Here is a 14,161-nt window from a genome sequence, read left to right on the forward strand (position 1 = left end):
GACATCGTGTGCACAGGAAGAGGAAGTTCTCAACGGCATTAGGCTGTTTTTAGCTTTGAACCCGCCTGTTGCTCAGTCAGCAGCCAGACACCATGGAGGTCCCAGCTCTCTGCATCACACTGTGTGAGTACGCCATGTGTCTGTTTCCCCATTTCTTGTTGCTCTACCAGTAACACAAAATAGGAATAAAAAGGACAGCAGCATGAATGTTGTGGAGATAAATTTTGAAAACATATGTCTATTTGTGTGTAGGATGTCTGGATCCATCTATACATGTGGACTTAAAGGAGTTCCACTTTAGGAATGGGGTTTGAGCACAGAGCCTAGTGTTTGTATTTCATCTATATTTGTTGAGGCACCAACATTATCTGCATTCATATTCAAATAAGTTTGGAAATAGGTGTAACAATCCTGTTTTTTTTTAAATTACAATTATTATTTTAGTATATGTTTTTTAAGTGTTCTTCAATAAAACCATAATAGAATATCAATGAGCTGAGATGAGTTATGTTGGTTTATCCCTTGTGTTGTCTTCCCGTCAACCATGACAACATTATCATTTTTGTCACTTTTTCAATGTTGTGGGTACTTTTCTTGATGTTTTTGGTGTTTCTTCCAAAGTTTTTTTTGATATTTTTAATGTTGACATTTTCAGCGCTTATTTCGAAGGCCCATTTTTTGTGATAACAAAACTGAAAACAGGTCAAATTTGACCCGAGGACAACATGAGGGTTAAAGTGTTTTTAACATTTTAACAAGACAACAATTTCAAATGACTGAGTAGTGATTGAATATTAATTCTACATATAGTAAAAGCATCTTTTCACATAGCTATCCGCTTCTGTGTGTCTAGGGATGGATGTGTTGATGTTGCTGGTTGCCCATATTCAGCATGGTTACCCTCAGACCCCTGGTAAGTACCGATACCTGTTCCCAACCCAACCCTAAACCCTGAACCCTAACCCGGGTCATTTTTGGCTCCATGATGGCTTCATGCACTACCGAGCATCTCTGATAGAAGTAAATGGGGCTCTGTCTTTGATGCTGCATCCAGTTCTTATAATACATCTATGGCATAGACAAGGTCTTCTTTAGCTGTAGATTTTTCAATTATTTTTTTTATTTTCCTCTTACTATAGAATGCACCTTGTATCTGTCTGGGAACCAAGTTCTTCCTTAATTGCGTTCTCCATTTTTCAGTTTCAGACGCAGCTTTTCGTATCGTTCCAACCAGACTGCAGCTCTTTGAATACGAGTCTGTGCATTTCACCTGTGAGGGGTTTAATGTCTCGGCTGGGTGCAGAGTGAGAACCATCGAGGAATCAATGTCAACGCGTTCAAATGGCTCAGTGACGTCAACAGTGACCTGCACCATTGACTTTGCCTTTCCATCGGATAGCGGAGAATACTGGTGTGAAGCTGGAGGAGGACAGAGAAGCAACACTGTCAACATCACTGTCACCGGTAGGTTGATTGGGGGCAGATATCATCCCTAAGGTTTAGCATTTATTCTGCTTCTAATCATCTTGTAACGTTGTTCAGCTGGTTCTGTGGTCCTGGAGAGTCCTGCTCTTCCTGTGATGGAGGGAGATGCTGTGACTCTGAGATGTAGAACCAAGATGACTCCCTTCTCCAGTCGCATCACCAATTTCTATAAAGATGGCCGCCTCGTCGGGAGCAGTCCTACAGGAAACCTGACTATTGAAAGTGTTTTCAAGTCTCATGAAGGCCGCTACAAGTGCAACATCCCTGGAGCTGGAGAATCCCCAGAGAGTCGGCTGGCTGTCATAGGTAAATGGAAAAAATAATTATATATATATATATATATATATATATATATCTCAGCCTTTCAGACATATCATTCAGTTAACTACACACATGAACAAACTGCTAAATTGAACTCCCAGAACTTTATTTTAAATCCTAGAAGAGAAGTATACTGGCTCAGTGACGCACCGCGCAGACAGAACAGGTAAGGTAAAACTAAAGTTTACCAGGATCATAATAGTATTTGACCAAAGGTTCACATTCAGAGCAGGCAACCCAAAACGTAAAGCGACAATCATCTAGTATGAGCAATTTTGTCTTTAGACACGGAACTAGGGCTGCAAAAATCCATTGATCAATTAATTGTGGAATCTCTAAACCAGGGGTCTTGAAGGGGTCTTGAAGGGGTCTTCAACATTTTTTTAAGCCAAGGACCCCTTAACTGAAAGAGAAATGGAACAGGGACCCCATACTTCATATATTGTATGAAATGAAGTTGCCTTTTTACACATGTTTTATTGCATGGAATACTAAGCTATTAAAATAATGATTGTTGGCATGATTTTATGACTCATCGTTATGTGGCACAGTGACTCCTTAGGGATGAACGGTATCCATGGAGGGCCCTAGTGACTACCTGACCTCTAGTCCACCAAGCCTATCATCAGTGCAGATTTATTTTTGCTAATAATATGTTGGATTCCTGTTAAGACATTTTAATTTTTGAAAAAAACTTTTCAAAAATTGACAATAATTTGGAGTTCCCCCTGCACAGAATCTTAGGATCCACTAGGGGTCCCGGACCCCTCAGTGAAGATCACTGCTCTAAACCCTAAATATGTCAGGCAAACCTTGTAGGGAAACGTGTATAAAATGATGCAAAAGACATTTAAAATGTTTCCATTAGATCAAATGGTACAGAATGTATAGGATACTGTTAAATAGTGTGGGATACATTGATTTAAACAGTCTTAAAGATAGAAGAATAAAAGATAAGGGGTTAAGAAGCATGCCTTTTTAAATCTAATTCCATAAAGCTGCAATGTGAGAAGTTGTCACCAGAACGTTTCCAACATAAACTGCAATATCTTCAATATGGTATTGTTTGATAAAACCAGAGCATTTTGTTAAAGAAAGTCCTTTCTGTCGTCCTTCCAGAGATGGTTTCCCACCAGTACTACGTCCTGCTCTGGACCGCTGTCTCTGTCGTGTTGTTCCTGCAGCTGTTGGTGATCGGACTACTTTCCTGGAAGAAACACCTAGGTACTAAAATTATAATTAATACACACAAAACAAAGGTTTGGCAGATTCTGTTGATTGAATGGGTTACGCGGGATGTATCAGATGTTGTTAATGTCAACAGGCCACAAGAAAACTTGGCTGTTTGGGGGGTCGGGTTTGGGTTCAGGCTCTCTGCAGCCGGGGTCTGTCCTCTGACACAAGTTGTTTATAATCTAAAAGACATACCACTCTGTAGTGGAGTGTTGTTGCAGTTCCCAGGACCCTCAACATTTAGATCAAGGAGCTTGTGAAAAATATTAAGTGCATATTTTAGAGGACTACATTTAAGTACCACATTGGCCTATCTGGTGGTATCAAAGGACTCGGATCAGGATCAGGGCACTCCTAATTGGAAGTCATTTATGAAGAAGTATATGATACACACACACACACAAACACACACAGACACACACCCACACATGCACGCAAACACACATATTTCTATACATTATATGGTCCAACCTAAGTCACATTCCTCATGTGTGTCCTTATACCTGGCGAATGAAGCTGATTCTGATTCTGATCTGATTCTGATTCTGATTAAAGACTACAGTACATGAGGTGTGGCGTGGTGTGTTCAGGTCTTACTGGACGTCACAGCGCTGGCCTCTCCGGGCTTCACCGTATCTGGTAACTTTCCTAAAAGAAGAAAAATAAATAACTGTTGATTAGCGGTAATTTGCCAACATTTCCAGATTAGAAATGGGAAGCATGGTTTAAATATTTATGTAATAGGCTGTGTACCATAACACAGGAAAAAGGAAAACTCACTTATTACATACTCCTGAATACCCACTGGTGTTCCCCCCATCTCCTTCTGTACTCTATGTCTATGTGTGTTTATATATTGGATGCCATGCCTATTTTTCCAGTGAATACCTGCATATACATGTCGGCCTACCTACCTCACTGAAATTATTCTACAACATAATTCTGCTGAAATAGCCCCGTGAATGATGATAAACGTCTTTCATGTTTCAGTCTTATTGGAGGTCATGTTGAGTGATCCAAACAAGGACCTGTACGCTGTCGTCCAAAGAGACAAGAAGAAAAAGAAGGGTAACTAACTGCTAAACCATTCATCCGTCTGCATTTAAAGTTCAGGAACATGTTGGGACCAGAAATGTATGAGAACCTCTTTTTTTACAAAGTCACATCAACTAACTGTGTGGTGTTTTTGACGCTGCAGATGCCGCTGATAATTTGAGCCTCGACACAAACCGAAGCACAAAACCACAGACAGACAAATGTAAGAGGGCCCCTCAACCCCTGCAGTCCACCACAGGACCAAAGTAGCATTCTGACATTAGCTCAAACCCAACCGGTGTTTATTTAAAGGTGAACCATGCTATAGTTCAGGGCTGTGGTCAAGACCACCTTTGTCGAGTCCAAGACAAGTGCAAGACCATGACTAGTCGAGTCCAAGACAAGACTGAGTCCAAAAAGGTTTGAGTCCGAGTCAAGACCAAGTCCAGGACTTTAAAAAGGTCTCATGCATGACAGTATGAAGACAATCATTTTGGGTTTCTCTTTCCCTCCAATATTATTATCAACATCATAAAGACACCTGGACTCGGTCCAGACCAAAAGCCATATTTGGCAAGACCAGTGGCTGAGACCGAGACAAGTCCGAGTCCAAATACTAGCGAGTCAGAGACAAGTCAGAGACCATAGAAAAACAGTCTCAAGCCCGGACTCGAGTACCACAGCTCTGGTTCAATGTAATATGTCTTTAACTTTTAACTTTGTGTCTCTTTTTTTCAGATAATGATGAACCTTTGCCTCTGTCTTTTCACTCCACTTTTACCGGTGATGGTAATTTAGTAATTTATTTATTATTTAATTATTTACCACAGACTCTGTTTGGGTCGGGTCATTATTGGGACATGGGTTGTTTTGGACAACCCTGAGACACCATCACCTTTCCTCAGGGTTACAAGAACAGTAACGGGACAGAGCCAACGACCCAAAACATGTCAGAGTTTTTAAAATGTTGCTCACTACGATGAACACATCTTACCAAAGGCTACGACAATTTCAATTGTTTCCATATTTCCAGAACCACGAGTCTTCAGCTTCACATTTACAGCAGCGCCGTCAGCAGTAGCAGACCCACCTTTTACAGACCAGGAGCCCGAATATGATTTAATCCAGACAGCTGAGGAGGTAGGGCTCACAGTAACGCTGGCTTTATATTTAATTTTAATCAAATACGCCAGACTTTTATATTACCGACACATAGGCCAAGAAAGACAGAGAAGGTAACCTAATGCTCATTGTGAAGTTAAAGCAACTATCTGAAATGAGTCAACTGATGGGGTGACGCTTGAAAAAATGAATCCACTGATTCACAGACGTCTCTTTCTCCATGGCATCACGTGACAGACGCAGAAGTTGTAATTCCACTGTTTGGCCACTTCAGCCTGCAGCTGGGATTTAGATACTCTTTAACCCTTGTGTTGTTTTCCCATCAACCATGAAAAACAACAACATTTTGTCACTTTTTCAATGTTGTGGGTGCTTTTTGTGATGTTTTTGCCAAAGTTTTTTGATATTTTTATTGTTGACATTTTCAGCGCTTGTTTCGACGGCCCCATTTTTTTCTGCCAAAAATAAATAAATAACTGAAAACGGGTCAAATTTGACCCAAGGACAACGTGAGGGTTAATGCACCATCTTGTACATAAACATCATTTAATGATGTGGTTTCTGTGTCTGACAGATTACTGAGGAAGAAACACCTTACTAAAGGAGAGGGAGAAACTGCTGACAGCATGCTATATGTACAAGAAAGTTTAGAGACATCAAATACACTCTGCTGGAACCTTTGGTACAGTATTTAGTAGTGGACTTGGTTCTCTCCAGTATACAACATATATTTTGTTGAGTACGGGGTCAATCTCAAGGACAAGGCCGATCTGAACTGAACTTTCTGTAACAACATAGACCGTCTGACGCCTCATACTTCACATACACACACTCCTTATCTTACTCCACACCATACATGCCCCGTCCTACCCCTCCCCGCTTCCAACTGACTGCCTCTCTAACCTTTTTTTGTTTTTTCCATCCTCCCAAGTCACCTCAAAAAATCCCTTCATGTGACCACATGTAGCCTACTGTGTGTTGTCCTGTGCATTGTGTTGTTATAAAGCTGATTCTGATTCTGATTCTGATTCTGATGCATCTGAAGTGAAGAGTGTGCATTCGCTAACATGCATGCTGCCTGTTGCAGTGCTCCGTCTCTGTCTTCTTACTACTGGTGCTACTGTACAGAATTTCCCTTCGGGGATCAATAAAGTATTTCTGATTCTGATTCGGATTCGGATTCGGAGTAGTATTTGTTCTTTGTGTTGTAATCTCTCTGCTGGATCAAACATTTGGAAATGAAAGCAATGCATTTGTACTTTGTATCTGTCACTATTTGTAAAACTTAAAGCTAAGAAAACTGCAACTTGGTAACAATTTTGTCAGTTTTTAGTAATAAATTCAGTAAAGAAATTAAAACCATGAAGTATTTGAAAACTAAGCAATGTGGAAGAATAGACTGCATTACAAATAGCATCACCTGTCATTTCAAAATAAGGTTGTACTTTGTCTTATAATGTTATGTATGGTTATGTTGATATCTGAGGTGTGTTTGGTATTACTAAAGTACATTTTTACAAATAATTTACATGGAACCTGTGACTTTTTCACACGTGTTTTCAGAATGGGATACTATAAACATTAAATGGCTTTTCAAAGCATCTCCAAAATGACAAAATGACAAGTTAGATTTTATTTACACTTTCAAAATAACAGAAAACAAAAACATGGCGTCTGCAAAAGTTTGGGCCCCCTGCAGAGTTAAAGCCTTGTACTGGCCCCTTAAGTTAAAGCGTAAATAACGGAAATAAAATCTAACTTTTTATGACACATTATATGAATGTCTAATCTGTCATTTGATGCCTTTTGGAGATTTTTCAAACTTTTCTATGCACATTAATACAAATCTTTACCTGGGATGCCCAAACTTTCAAACCCCACTGTACACAGGGTTCCCTACATGCTAAACCACTTTCTACAGGTTGGTGCCCCACTGCATCACACTGGTGCTGTTTAGTTTTTTTGCCCATGCATGAAAAAAATGGAGATCACACCCATTCAAAACCCTTTTAAATATTGTAATCTATTCACAGTGTTTACCCATTAGTTAACCTGAAATCTAGCGTGAACCCAGCAGATGTAGAAAACCCCCTGAATTTCCTTCTTAAATAAAATGAGTTTGAATAAGCAGGTCTATAAGCAGGTCTATTAGTAGGTCTCTACTGCACTGGGAATATATAAATATGACAGCTCTCAAATGTGACGTAAATTAATTTTGTGTTTTGAACCCACACAGTCTGTACAGAGTAGTTTTTATTCACTTGAGTGTCTCCAATATAATACCTGTGACTGTGTCTACATTTAAGAATGACAAAGCTTCTGCAGAATAAACACAGCATAAATACACCTGTTTGAATATCATGTACGGCCATTTTGTATGCGATGGTAAGTTACAATCGCAGGAAGAAGGTCAAGTACCTCAGTGTAGTACTTGCTTGAACAATGACCTATACATTTTTATAACCAACTCTTCTTGTCCTTCATTTCCGTGACGGTTCCATCCCAGACTTGAGTTACAGGGTTTGCCTCTGTGTGCACACAGGAAAGAAATTTGAGTTAAAAGTCATAGTTCATGGAGTGCTCAGAGAGCTTAAACAGTACTTACATGCCCTTTTATTAAACTTTGAATACCGTGACATACTTTCTCTAAACTACTATGGAACATGAACAAAAAGGCAGGGTTGCAAATGTGAAATCAATAAATTAACAACTCACTGATGTTTTCCATTTCCACCAAGCAAAGGCACCTGCCAGACCACACAGAATGAAAATGACCAAAGCAATAACACCAATGTTGACCCGAACAGGTGAACTCGGTGGCACCGTGAAGAAATCAGCTGAAATGATAAAACACAGAAACCAATCGTCACTTACGTCAAACTGCACATCAGTTATTAAGAACTATCAAAGTGAGTATTTAATTAAATTAGAAAATATTTGAGTCATTAACAGCCAACACAGTCCTGGGCAGCTCTGACTAGGATTAGCCCATGGTTAGGGTTAGGGAGACGGTTTGTCACACAGAACCATCTAAGTCATTGGAAGCTGTTGGGTAAAGGGCAGGCACCCTCAAAAATGATCTGGCAGATAATAGGATAAATCATCACTTCTGCCATTGTTGTTTAAAACAAACTGTGGCCATCACACTTAAACCATAGTCCTAGCTTCCAGTAGATCCTTCACTGGACACTGGAAACAAACGCACTGCTTGAAGCTTGACTAGATGGATTCTTGTCTGATCTTGTGATATCAGGAGCATCTAGCTGCCCTGCAAGGTAAGTAAAATAATCTCAAAAACTATTGTAGAATCTGTTGCAGTTACTCATGGTCCCCAGGAGGATTAGAGGGACTTTGGTGACCCTTTGACCATTTCTCTTTTGTCACCATCTGGTTTAATATCACATAAAATAGGCAGACTTCCATTACATGTATTCAGCGTCCTTACGCCCCAATTAGGACAAACCAGTCCATTTAGGTACAAGGTAGAGCTTTGCAGCAAATTCAAGTCCTTTTTATTATCGGAATACACTCGAGAAAACCTGATTCATTTTCTTGTAAAAAGTCACATAGTAATGAATGAGCCACCCTCTTTAAGCACAGTCATTTTCTTACTACTTTCCTCTAGCACCAACCTAAGAACAAACTTTATATGTACAGACCCACGACTCGTAAAGTATAGCTAATTGTTATTCTTGTCTGTAAAGGGGGTTGCTAGTGGGGGCTTCAGCCCTTTCGTATTTGTACCTGCAATCTGAATGTGTGTCTCTCTGGTCTGGTTGGTGTCCTTCTGCTGGACTCTACAGGTGAATCTGTTGCTGGGTCTCTTCTCCACAGTCACTGTGCTGCTGACAGTGTAGAGATCATCAGGACCTCTGACGGTCTCTGTAGGTCCAGCAGAGAGGAGGTTTCCCTCAGCGTCCAGCCACGACACCTCAGGCTCTGGGTACCAGCCTCCAGACTCACACTGCAGAGCAACGCCACTGGAGGATCTGCTGATACTCACTATGAAAGGTGAGCTAACAGCACCTTAAAATAAAGAGAGGAACAACATGAAATGGAACAAGCATACATGTACATACAGAGTTATTGACTACCTTTATGTGCACAGAAATATTCCACTATTATCACAGCATATTACGTTTGGATATGTCGTATAAGGCCTTTTTACGAATTTAACAGATTAAGACTTGTGCTATGCTGGTATTACTTGAAGTTATCATAAATTTTTGGGACATGCACACTGTACATTTAAAATATGTGTCTCAATAAGGGTTTTTACTGCAGTTTGCTCCAGTTTGTGGCCTCCTGCCTGTTTCTAGCTCACGGTCAGCTCTGTGCATTGCGATGGTTGTTTTACACAAACCAACCAGCCAACACTTTACAAGGCTGCGGTTCAGATGCATGGCCAAAAGAAAAAAAGATGAAACACATTTACAGCTACATTCAAACATTATGAAGACTTGGACATCAACAGGTTTTTGAAGGTTTAGGCACAAATGACATAACGCCAAGCTTTTCGTGTTCGTACGTCCACCACCAGTGGAAAAAACCTGCTTTTACGGCTGCATGTGAACAGGAATATTTAAATATACATTCTCATTAGCCATCTAAACAGCTTAGTTTGAATATTGTCTTTTTTGGAATAAGGGCAAACACGTAATATGTGCATGTAAACATAGTCATCGATACACATTCACACGTATTATTGTTATTATTAAATTATTATTGAACTCATAACGGAGACAGTATACTGCACTTTTGCAAATGCTTTTACATCGGACATAATTTGCCTGCTATCTGATCCATGCTAAGGTGTTACAGCACTCTCTCGTCTCCAGACAAAAAACCTATTTAAGGTAGTGTCCCACCAGTATGTAAAGATTTCATTGAGACAGTCACATATATCTTACTAGTACTGCAAGAAATAAACAAAACCAGATAACTGGGATAATTTAGTGGATCAATATAAAACATGTTCTTACCCACAACAAGCTGAATTAACGAGTAACCGTGTCCTGGAATGAAGCATTTATACGTCCCCCCATCAGAAAGTTTCACTTTGGAGAGATTCAGTGAAACGTCTCCGAGCTTCAGCTTGTCAGGGAACACCGACGTTCTTCTCTTGTATGACGGGTGGGTTTTACTCTCCAGTTCCACACCGTCACGCCACACATGGACAAACCTGGGGTCCAGGTCCGGTCGCGCCCACTCTACGGTCATGCCTGAAGCGGCCGTGGCAGGCTCCAGGTGGCATGGCAGAACGGTTTCATCCCCAACGGTTGCCGTTATTGGCCGAGACGGACCGACTACATGCACCAGACCTGAGGAAGATACCCATCTGTTTCAACTCGAGCAGCGTGTTGTGGTTTTTGCGATATCTGTGACTAAAATCCTTTCTGAGGATCTCTAAAAGCTCAGTGGACTTTGACATCCGACTGCTGCTTAGTAAAAGGTGAGTAGATAATGATAAAATGTGTCGTTAAACATTACTGCAGTTAGAGCCACAAAACTGTTAAAATTTGCATGTGACAGTTGAAGAAATCCAGGAAGCTTGTGCTTTCCAGACAAAGTTGATCTAAAAAAGTGACTTTTTCCTCACAGAAATGTAAAATGACAGTATGTTTCCGCTCATGTTACATGTTACACTGAAATGATCACATGTTCTTTTGCCTTCATTTAGCTGTTGCTAATGTCTTTGTGTACATGTTACCTTCAAAACAGGGTGCTGAGAGAAGGACAAACACCACCAGTAAGAGAACTGTGTGAAGACTTAAGACCTGGTCCATCTTTCAGGTGAGACATCCTGGGCTTCTGAAAGCTAAATCATATGTTAAATGTAAATGTACAAATAATAAAACAGTGTGACTCACAAAGTAATGAAATATTTAACGTCCCTCAGCCTCACTTTACATTCACAAAATAAGATGAAAGAATGTGTAATGTTCAGGTTTAACTTAAATAACGGTTTGTTTTAATGCAATGTGCAGCTTGAAGATCTGCAGTGTTTGCAACTACAGTATTTCCTTTTGTGGTTCAATGACAACATTGTCAAGAACAAGTTTAAATAAACATAATATTGCAAAGTAATGGACAAATATATGCATTTTTAAATGCGCAGTAACCAACTCTCAGTAGAACAACAGTAGACTTAAACAGTAAAGAGCAACAGCTGCTTACAGTTCAGTGACAAACTCTTAAATAACTAATATTGTAAGAATATCTGTTTAAATCAATCACAGATAGATGCACGTCTACTATAGCTCAGGTCTGGGTGGTGTAGGTTATTACAACATACCTGTTGTAGTTCAAAAAGAGTCCTCAGCTTATGTGTAGACTCCGTCAACTGGCAGCTCTCATGTCTCACTAAATATTTCCATACAGTCTTTCATGCCATGCTGAAGTTTTGGTTATACCAAAGGTAGAATCAGCTCCTGGACAGATGTGGTGCACAGTATGTGGTGCATTTGAATGTTTTGAAATACATGCTTGTTGATTTTAATATAATACTCAACCCTCGTGTTGTCTTCCCGTCAAAATTGAAAATCCACAAATTTGTTGACGGTTTTAATCAATGTTTTTATCTCTTTCTTACGTTTTTGTTCCTTTTTTTAACACTTTTGATACTTTTTTTCCCATCTTTTTTTTTGTCATTTGACGTTTTACAGTTATTTTTGGAATTTATGGTCAATAAACCTCATTTATAGGAAGTTGTACCTAATGTTGGAGTTAGAAAAGCAGAAATTAGGAATTATTGAGACTAAAATTAAAGGAATGGATGTTGATGATAATCACAGACTGGAATATGTCAACTTTTACTCAATACTATTTCAACAACACTTCCATTTGTTTTACAATGCTATAAAATATAATAAGACCCAAAATTAATGAAAGTAGAGATGTGTACTTGGCAAAGAGCGTTGGAATCAATCATGTTATTTTGGGGAATTAAAAAGAACATTGATATAGGAAAACGGGTCAATTTGACCCGAGGGAGGGTTATGAGGGTTCAAACATATTAGATCCATTTATTTTGTCAGTTACTTAGTTTACCAATTTTCAAAAAAGATGTTAGCTTTAGGAAATCCTCAGACATCAGTCAAAACATCATTTTTAAATAAAATTGGTTTAAACTATGCATCAGATACTAAGGCCAAGGTTTTCAGGTTTGTAAGAGTTTAAGCTTTTTGTAACTACATTTTAAACCAAATCTTAGCAATGTCACATAGCTGGAATCAGTTTCAAGTAATACTTGTATCAAGCCTAAAAACATAGCACTTGACGTAGGGTACAAAGCCTCTTAGGATTTATCTTGTAACTCAGTATAAGGCTCTTCATCAGCTGCTGGAGAGATAATGCAATGTGTTGCATATGAGACATGATGCAGTGGAAAAACAATGCTTGTTGAAATCAATGTGGTACTTAAACATATGTCCATTCCTCAATTAACATTCAACAGTTGCCATTTAGCAGGTCGAAATCAGTAACAAGTGGTCATTTGTAATACTTAGAGGTACACACCATCTTTTGATGTGTTTTAAAATGTCATGTCTCACCTCTGATAGCCAGCCAGCTCTCTAGTGAGTCTCCAACTCCAGAGATTCTGAGTCCGTAGAGTCCGTTGAGAGACTTGGACACACTGTGGATGGTCATGACTCCTGTAACGCTGTTCTCCATGAAGTGACCATCTTTGAAGAACTGAGTGGTGAGACTGGTGGACGTCTGCTTCGGTCTGCAGCTCAGAGTCACCGCTTCCCCCTCCATCACGAGGAGGACAGGACTCTCCAGGATCACAGAGCCCGCTAAACCACATACAGTATGTCTGGGAAAATATGCTGATTACACAGTTTGAAATCTCATGCATCTACCCAACCGTGCTGCAACTTGTGTCTCTATTGTGTAGTATCTTTTTTATTTTTATTTCCCCTACTGTCTGTATTACATTTGTGCACTGTATTTATCAACGTGTTGTAAAGAGTTTTATCTGTTTTACTACTTTTTTATTTGTATTGTTGACTGTCATTTTCTTATTGTTGTTGTTTTTTAGGGAGACAATTTTAAGATCTGTCCAGGGACAACGGATGAAAAATAGCCTTTTGGCTAATTCTGGTGCATTTACAGCAATGTTGATTAATGTACACTGTCCCTGTCAAATAAATTATTATTATTATTATTATTATTAAACAAACTTCAACACTTGGCTCAACACTGACACTTTCTACTCATAATTTATGGTAAATGTCTTTTTATGTCTTATTATTGACAAATGTTCTTATTGTTCTTCTTCTTATTATTATTATTATTATTAATGCTATTTTGCTTATCTTTAGTCCGTCATTTTTCTTTTCTTGCTAAAACGGATGCTGGAAATTCCCTTGCGAGAGTCATCCCAAAAGGATTGATAAAGAGAAGTCTAAGTCCAAAGATGGCCAGTTAGTAATATCTTATGTCAACTGTGCCAATATATAACAGACGAATCAATTAATCAGACTAAAGTGTTATGACTTTGTGTATTTAGTGTTTCATGTACAGTATTTGCATACCACTGACTGTACTGTCTTTACAGTCTTTCACACCAGTATTTACAACAGTCAATGTAAATTCTACAGTGTGACACGTGTGCTAAAACTAATAAATGCTTTTATTAACTTTGACTATGTCTGCATACTCTGGAAATAGTAACATAAATATATTTTTTATGTTTGCTACTTGTAGCACATTTCTCTATTTTTTTCTAAATTCTGTGTTGTCAAATTTAGAAAGTTGTCCACACATACACACACACACACACACACACATACACACACACACACACACACACATAGGACCACTGAATGGTGCTGAAACAGATTACCCTCCTTCACCCGTGACTTTTTTGGTGTTTTAAAAAAACAATTCTGAAATAAAATTTTACTTAACAAATATTCAATTAATTAATACTCAATTTCTGAGATAACATCTATGTTTA

At 39.0% G+C, this 14,161-nt stretch overlaps 2 protein-coding genes and 1 long non-coding RNA gene across 3 annotated transcripts; 2 read left to right on the forward strand and 1 right to left on the reverse strand.

Moving 5' to 3' along the window:
* The first annotated feature begins 88 nt into the window (after nucleotides 1–88).
* LOC116695353 (low affinity immunoglobulin gamma Fc region receptor II) lies at nucleotides 89–4,370 on the forward strand. The gene is made up of 8 exons (XM_032525567.1): nucleotides 89–123; nucleotides 854–913; nucleotides 1,201–1,464; nucleotides 1,543–1,791; nucleotides 1,928–1,972; nucleotides 2,926–3,030; nucleotides 4,030–4,107; nucleotides 4,238–4,370. The coding sequence occupies exons 1-8, from the start codon at nucleotides 93–95 to the stop codon at nucleotides 4,342–4,344; spliced, it is 939 nt and encodes a 312-aa protein (XP_032381458.1). The 5' UTR covers nucleotides 89–92; the 3' UTR covers nucleotides 4,345–4,370.
* Nucleotides 4,371–7,577: 3,207 nt separating this feature from the next.
* On the reverse strand, nucleotides 7,578–13,050 carry LOC116695358 (butyrophilin subfamily 1 member A1). Its single transcript, XM_032525575.1, has 7 exons — nucleotides 12,750–13,050; nucleotides 11,492–11,627; nucleotides 10,907–11,014; nucleotides 10,179–10,517; nucleotides 8,941–9,222; nucleotides 7,912–8,033; nucleotides 7,578–7,724 (listed from the first exon to the last, which is right to left on the reverse strand). Exons 3-7 carry the CDS (start codon nucleotides 10,980–10,982, stop codon nucleotides 7,710–7,712), a joined length of 834 nt encoding a protein of 277 aa, XP_032381466.1. The 5' UTR covers nucleotides 10,983–11,014; nucleotides 11,492–11,627; nucleotides 12,750–13,050; the 3' UTR covers nucleotides 7,578–7,709.
* On the forward strand, nucleotides 10,394–11,018 carry LOC116695385 (uncharacterized). Its single transcript, XR_004333447.1, has 2 exons — nucleotides 10,394–10,648; nucleotides 10,918–11,018. It is a non-coding gene; the product is annotated as an uncharacterized LOC116695385 (long non-coding RNA).
* Nucleotides 13,051–14,161: the final 1,111 nt, after the last annotated feature.

This window comes from Etheostoma spectabile, chromosome 9, assembly GCF_008692095.1.
Source record: "Etheostoma spectabile isolate EspeVRDwgs_2016 chromosome 9, UIUC_Espe_1.0, whole genome shotgun sequence".
NCBI lineage: Eukaryota > Metazoa > Chordata > Actinopteri > Perciformes > Percidae > Etheostoma > Etheostoma spectabile.

Coding starts and splice junctions, on each gene's coding strand:
- LOC116695353 (XM_032525567.1), top strand. CDS start 93: ATGGAGGTCCCAGCTCTCTGCATCACACTGT. Junction 1,465..1,542: donor TGTCAACATCACTGTCACCG/GTAGGTTGATTG, acceptor AACGTTGTTCAG/CTGGTTCTGTGGTCCTGGAG. Junction 1,792..1,927: donor GAGTCGGCTGGCTGTCATAG/GTAAATGGAAAA, acceptor TTTAAATCCTAG/AAGAGAAGTATACTGGCTCA.
- LOC116695358 (XM_032525575.1), bottom strand. CDS start 10,982: ATGGACCAGGTCTTAAGTCTTCACACAGTTCTCTTACTGGTGGTGTTT. Junction 10,518..10,906: donor CTCAGCACCCTGTTTTGAAG/GTAACATGTACA, acceptor TATCTTCCTCAG/GTCTGGTGCATGTAGTCGGT. Junction 9,223..10,178: donor GTTAATTCAGCTTGTTGTGG/GTAAGAACATGT, acceptor CTTTATTTTAAG/GTGCTGTTAGCTCACCTTTC.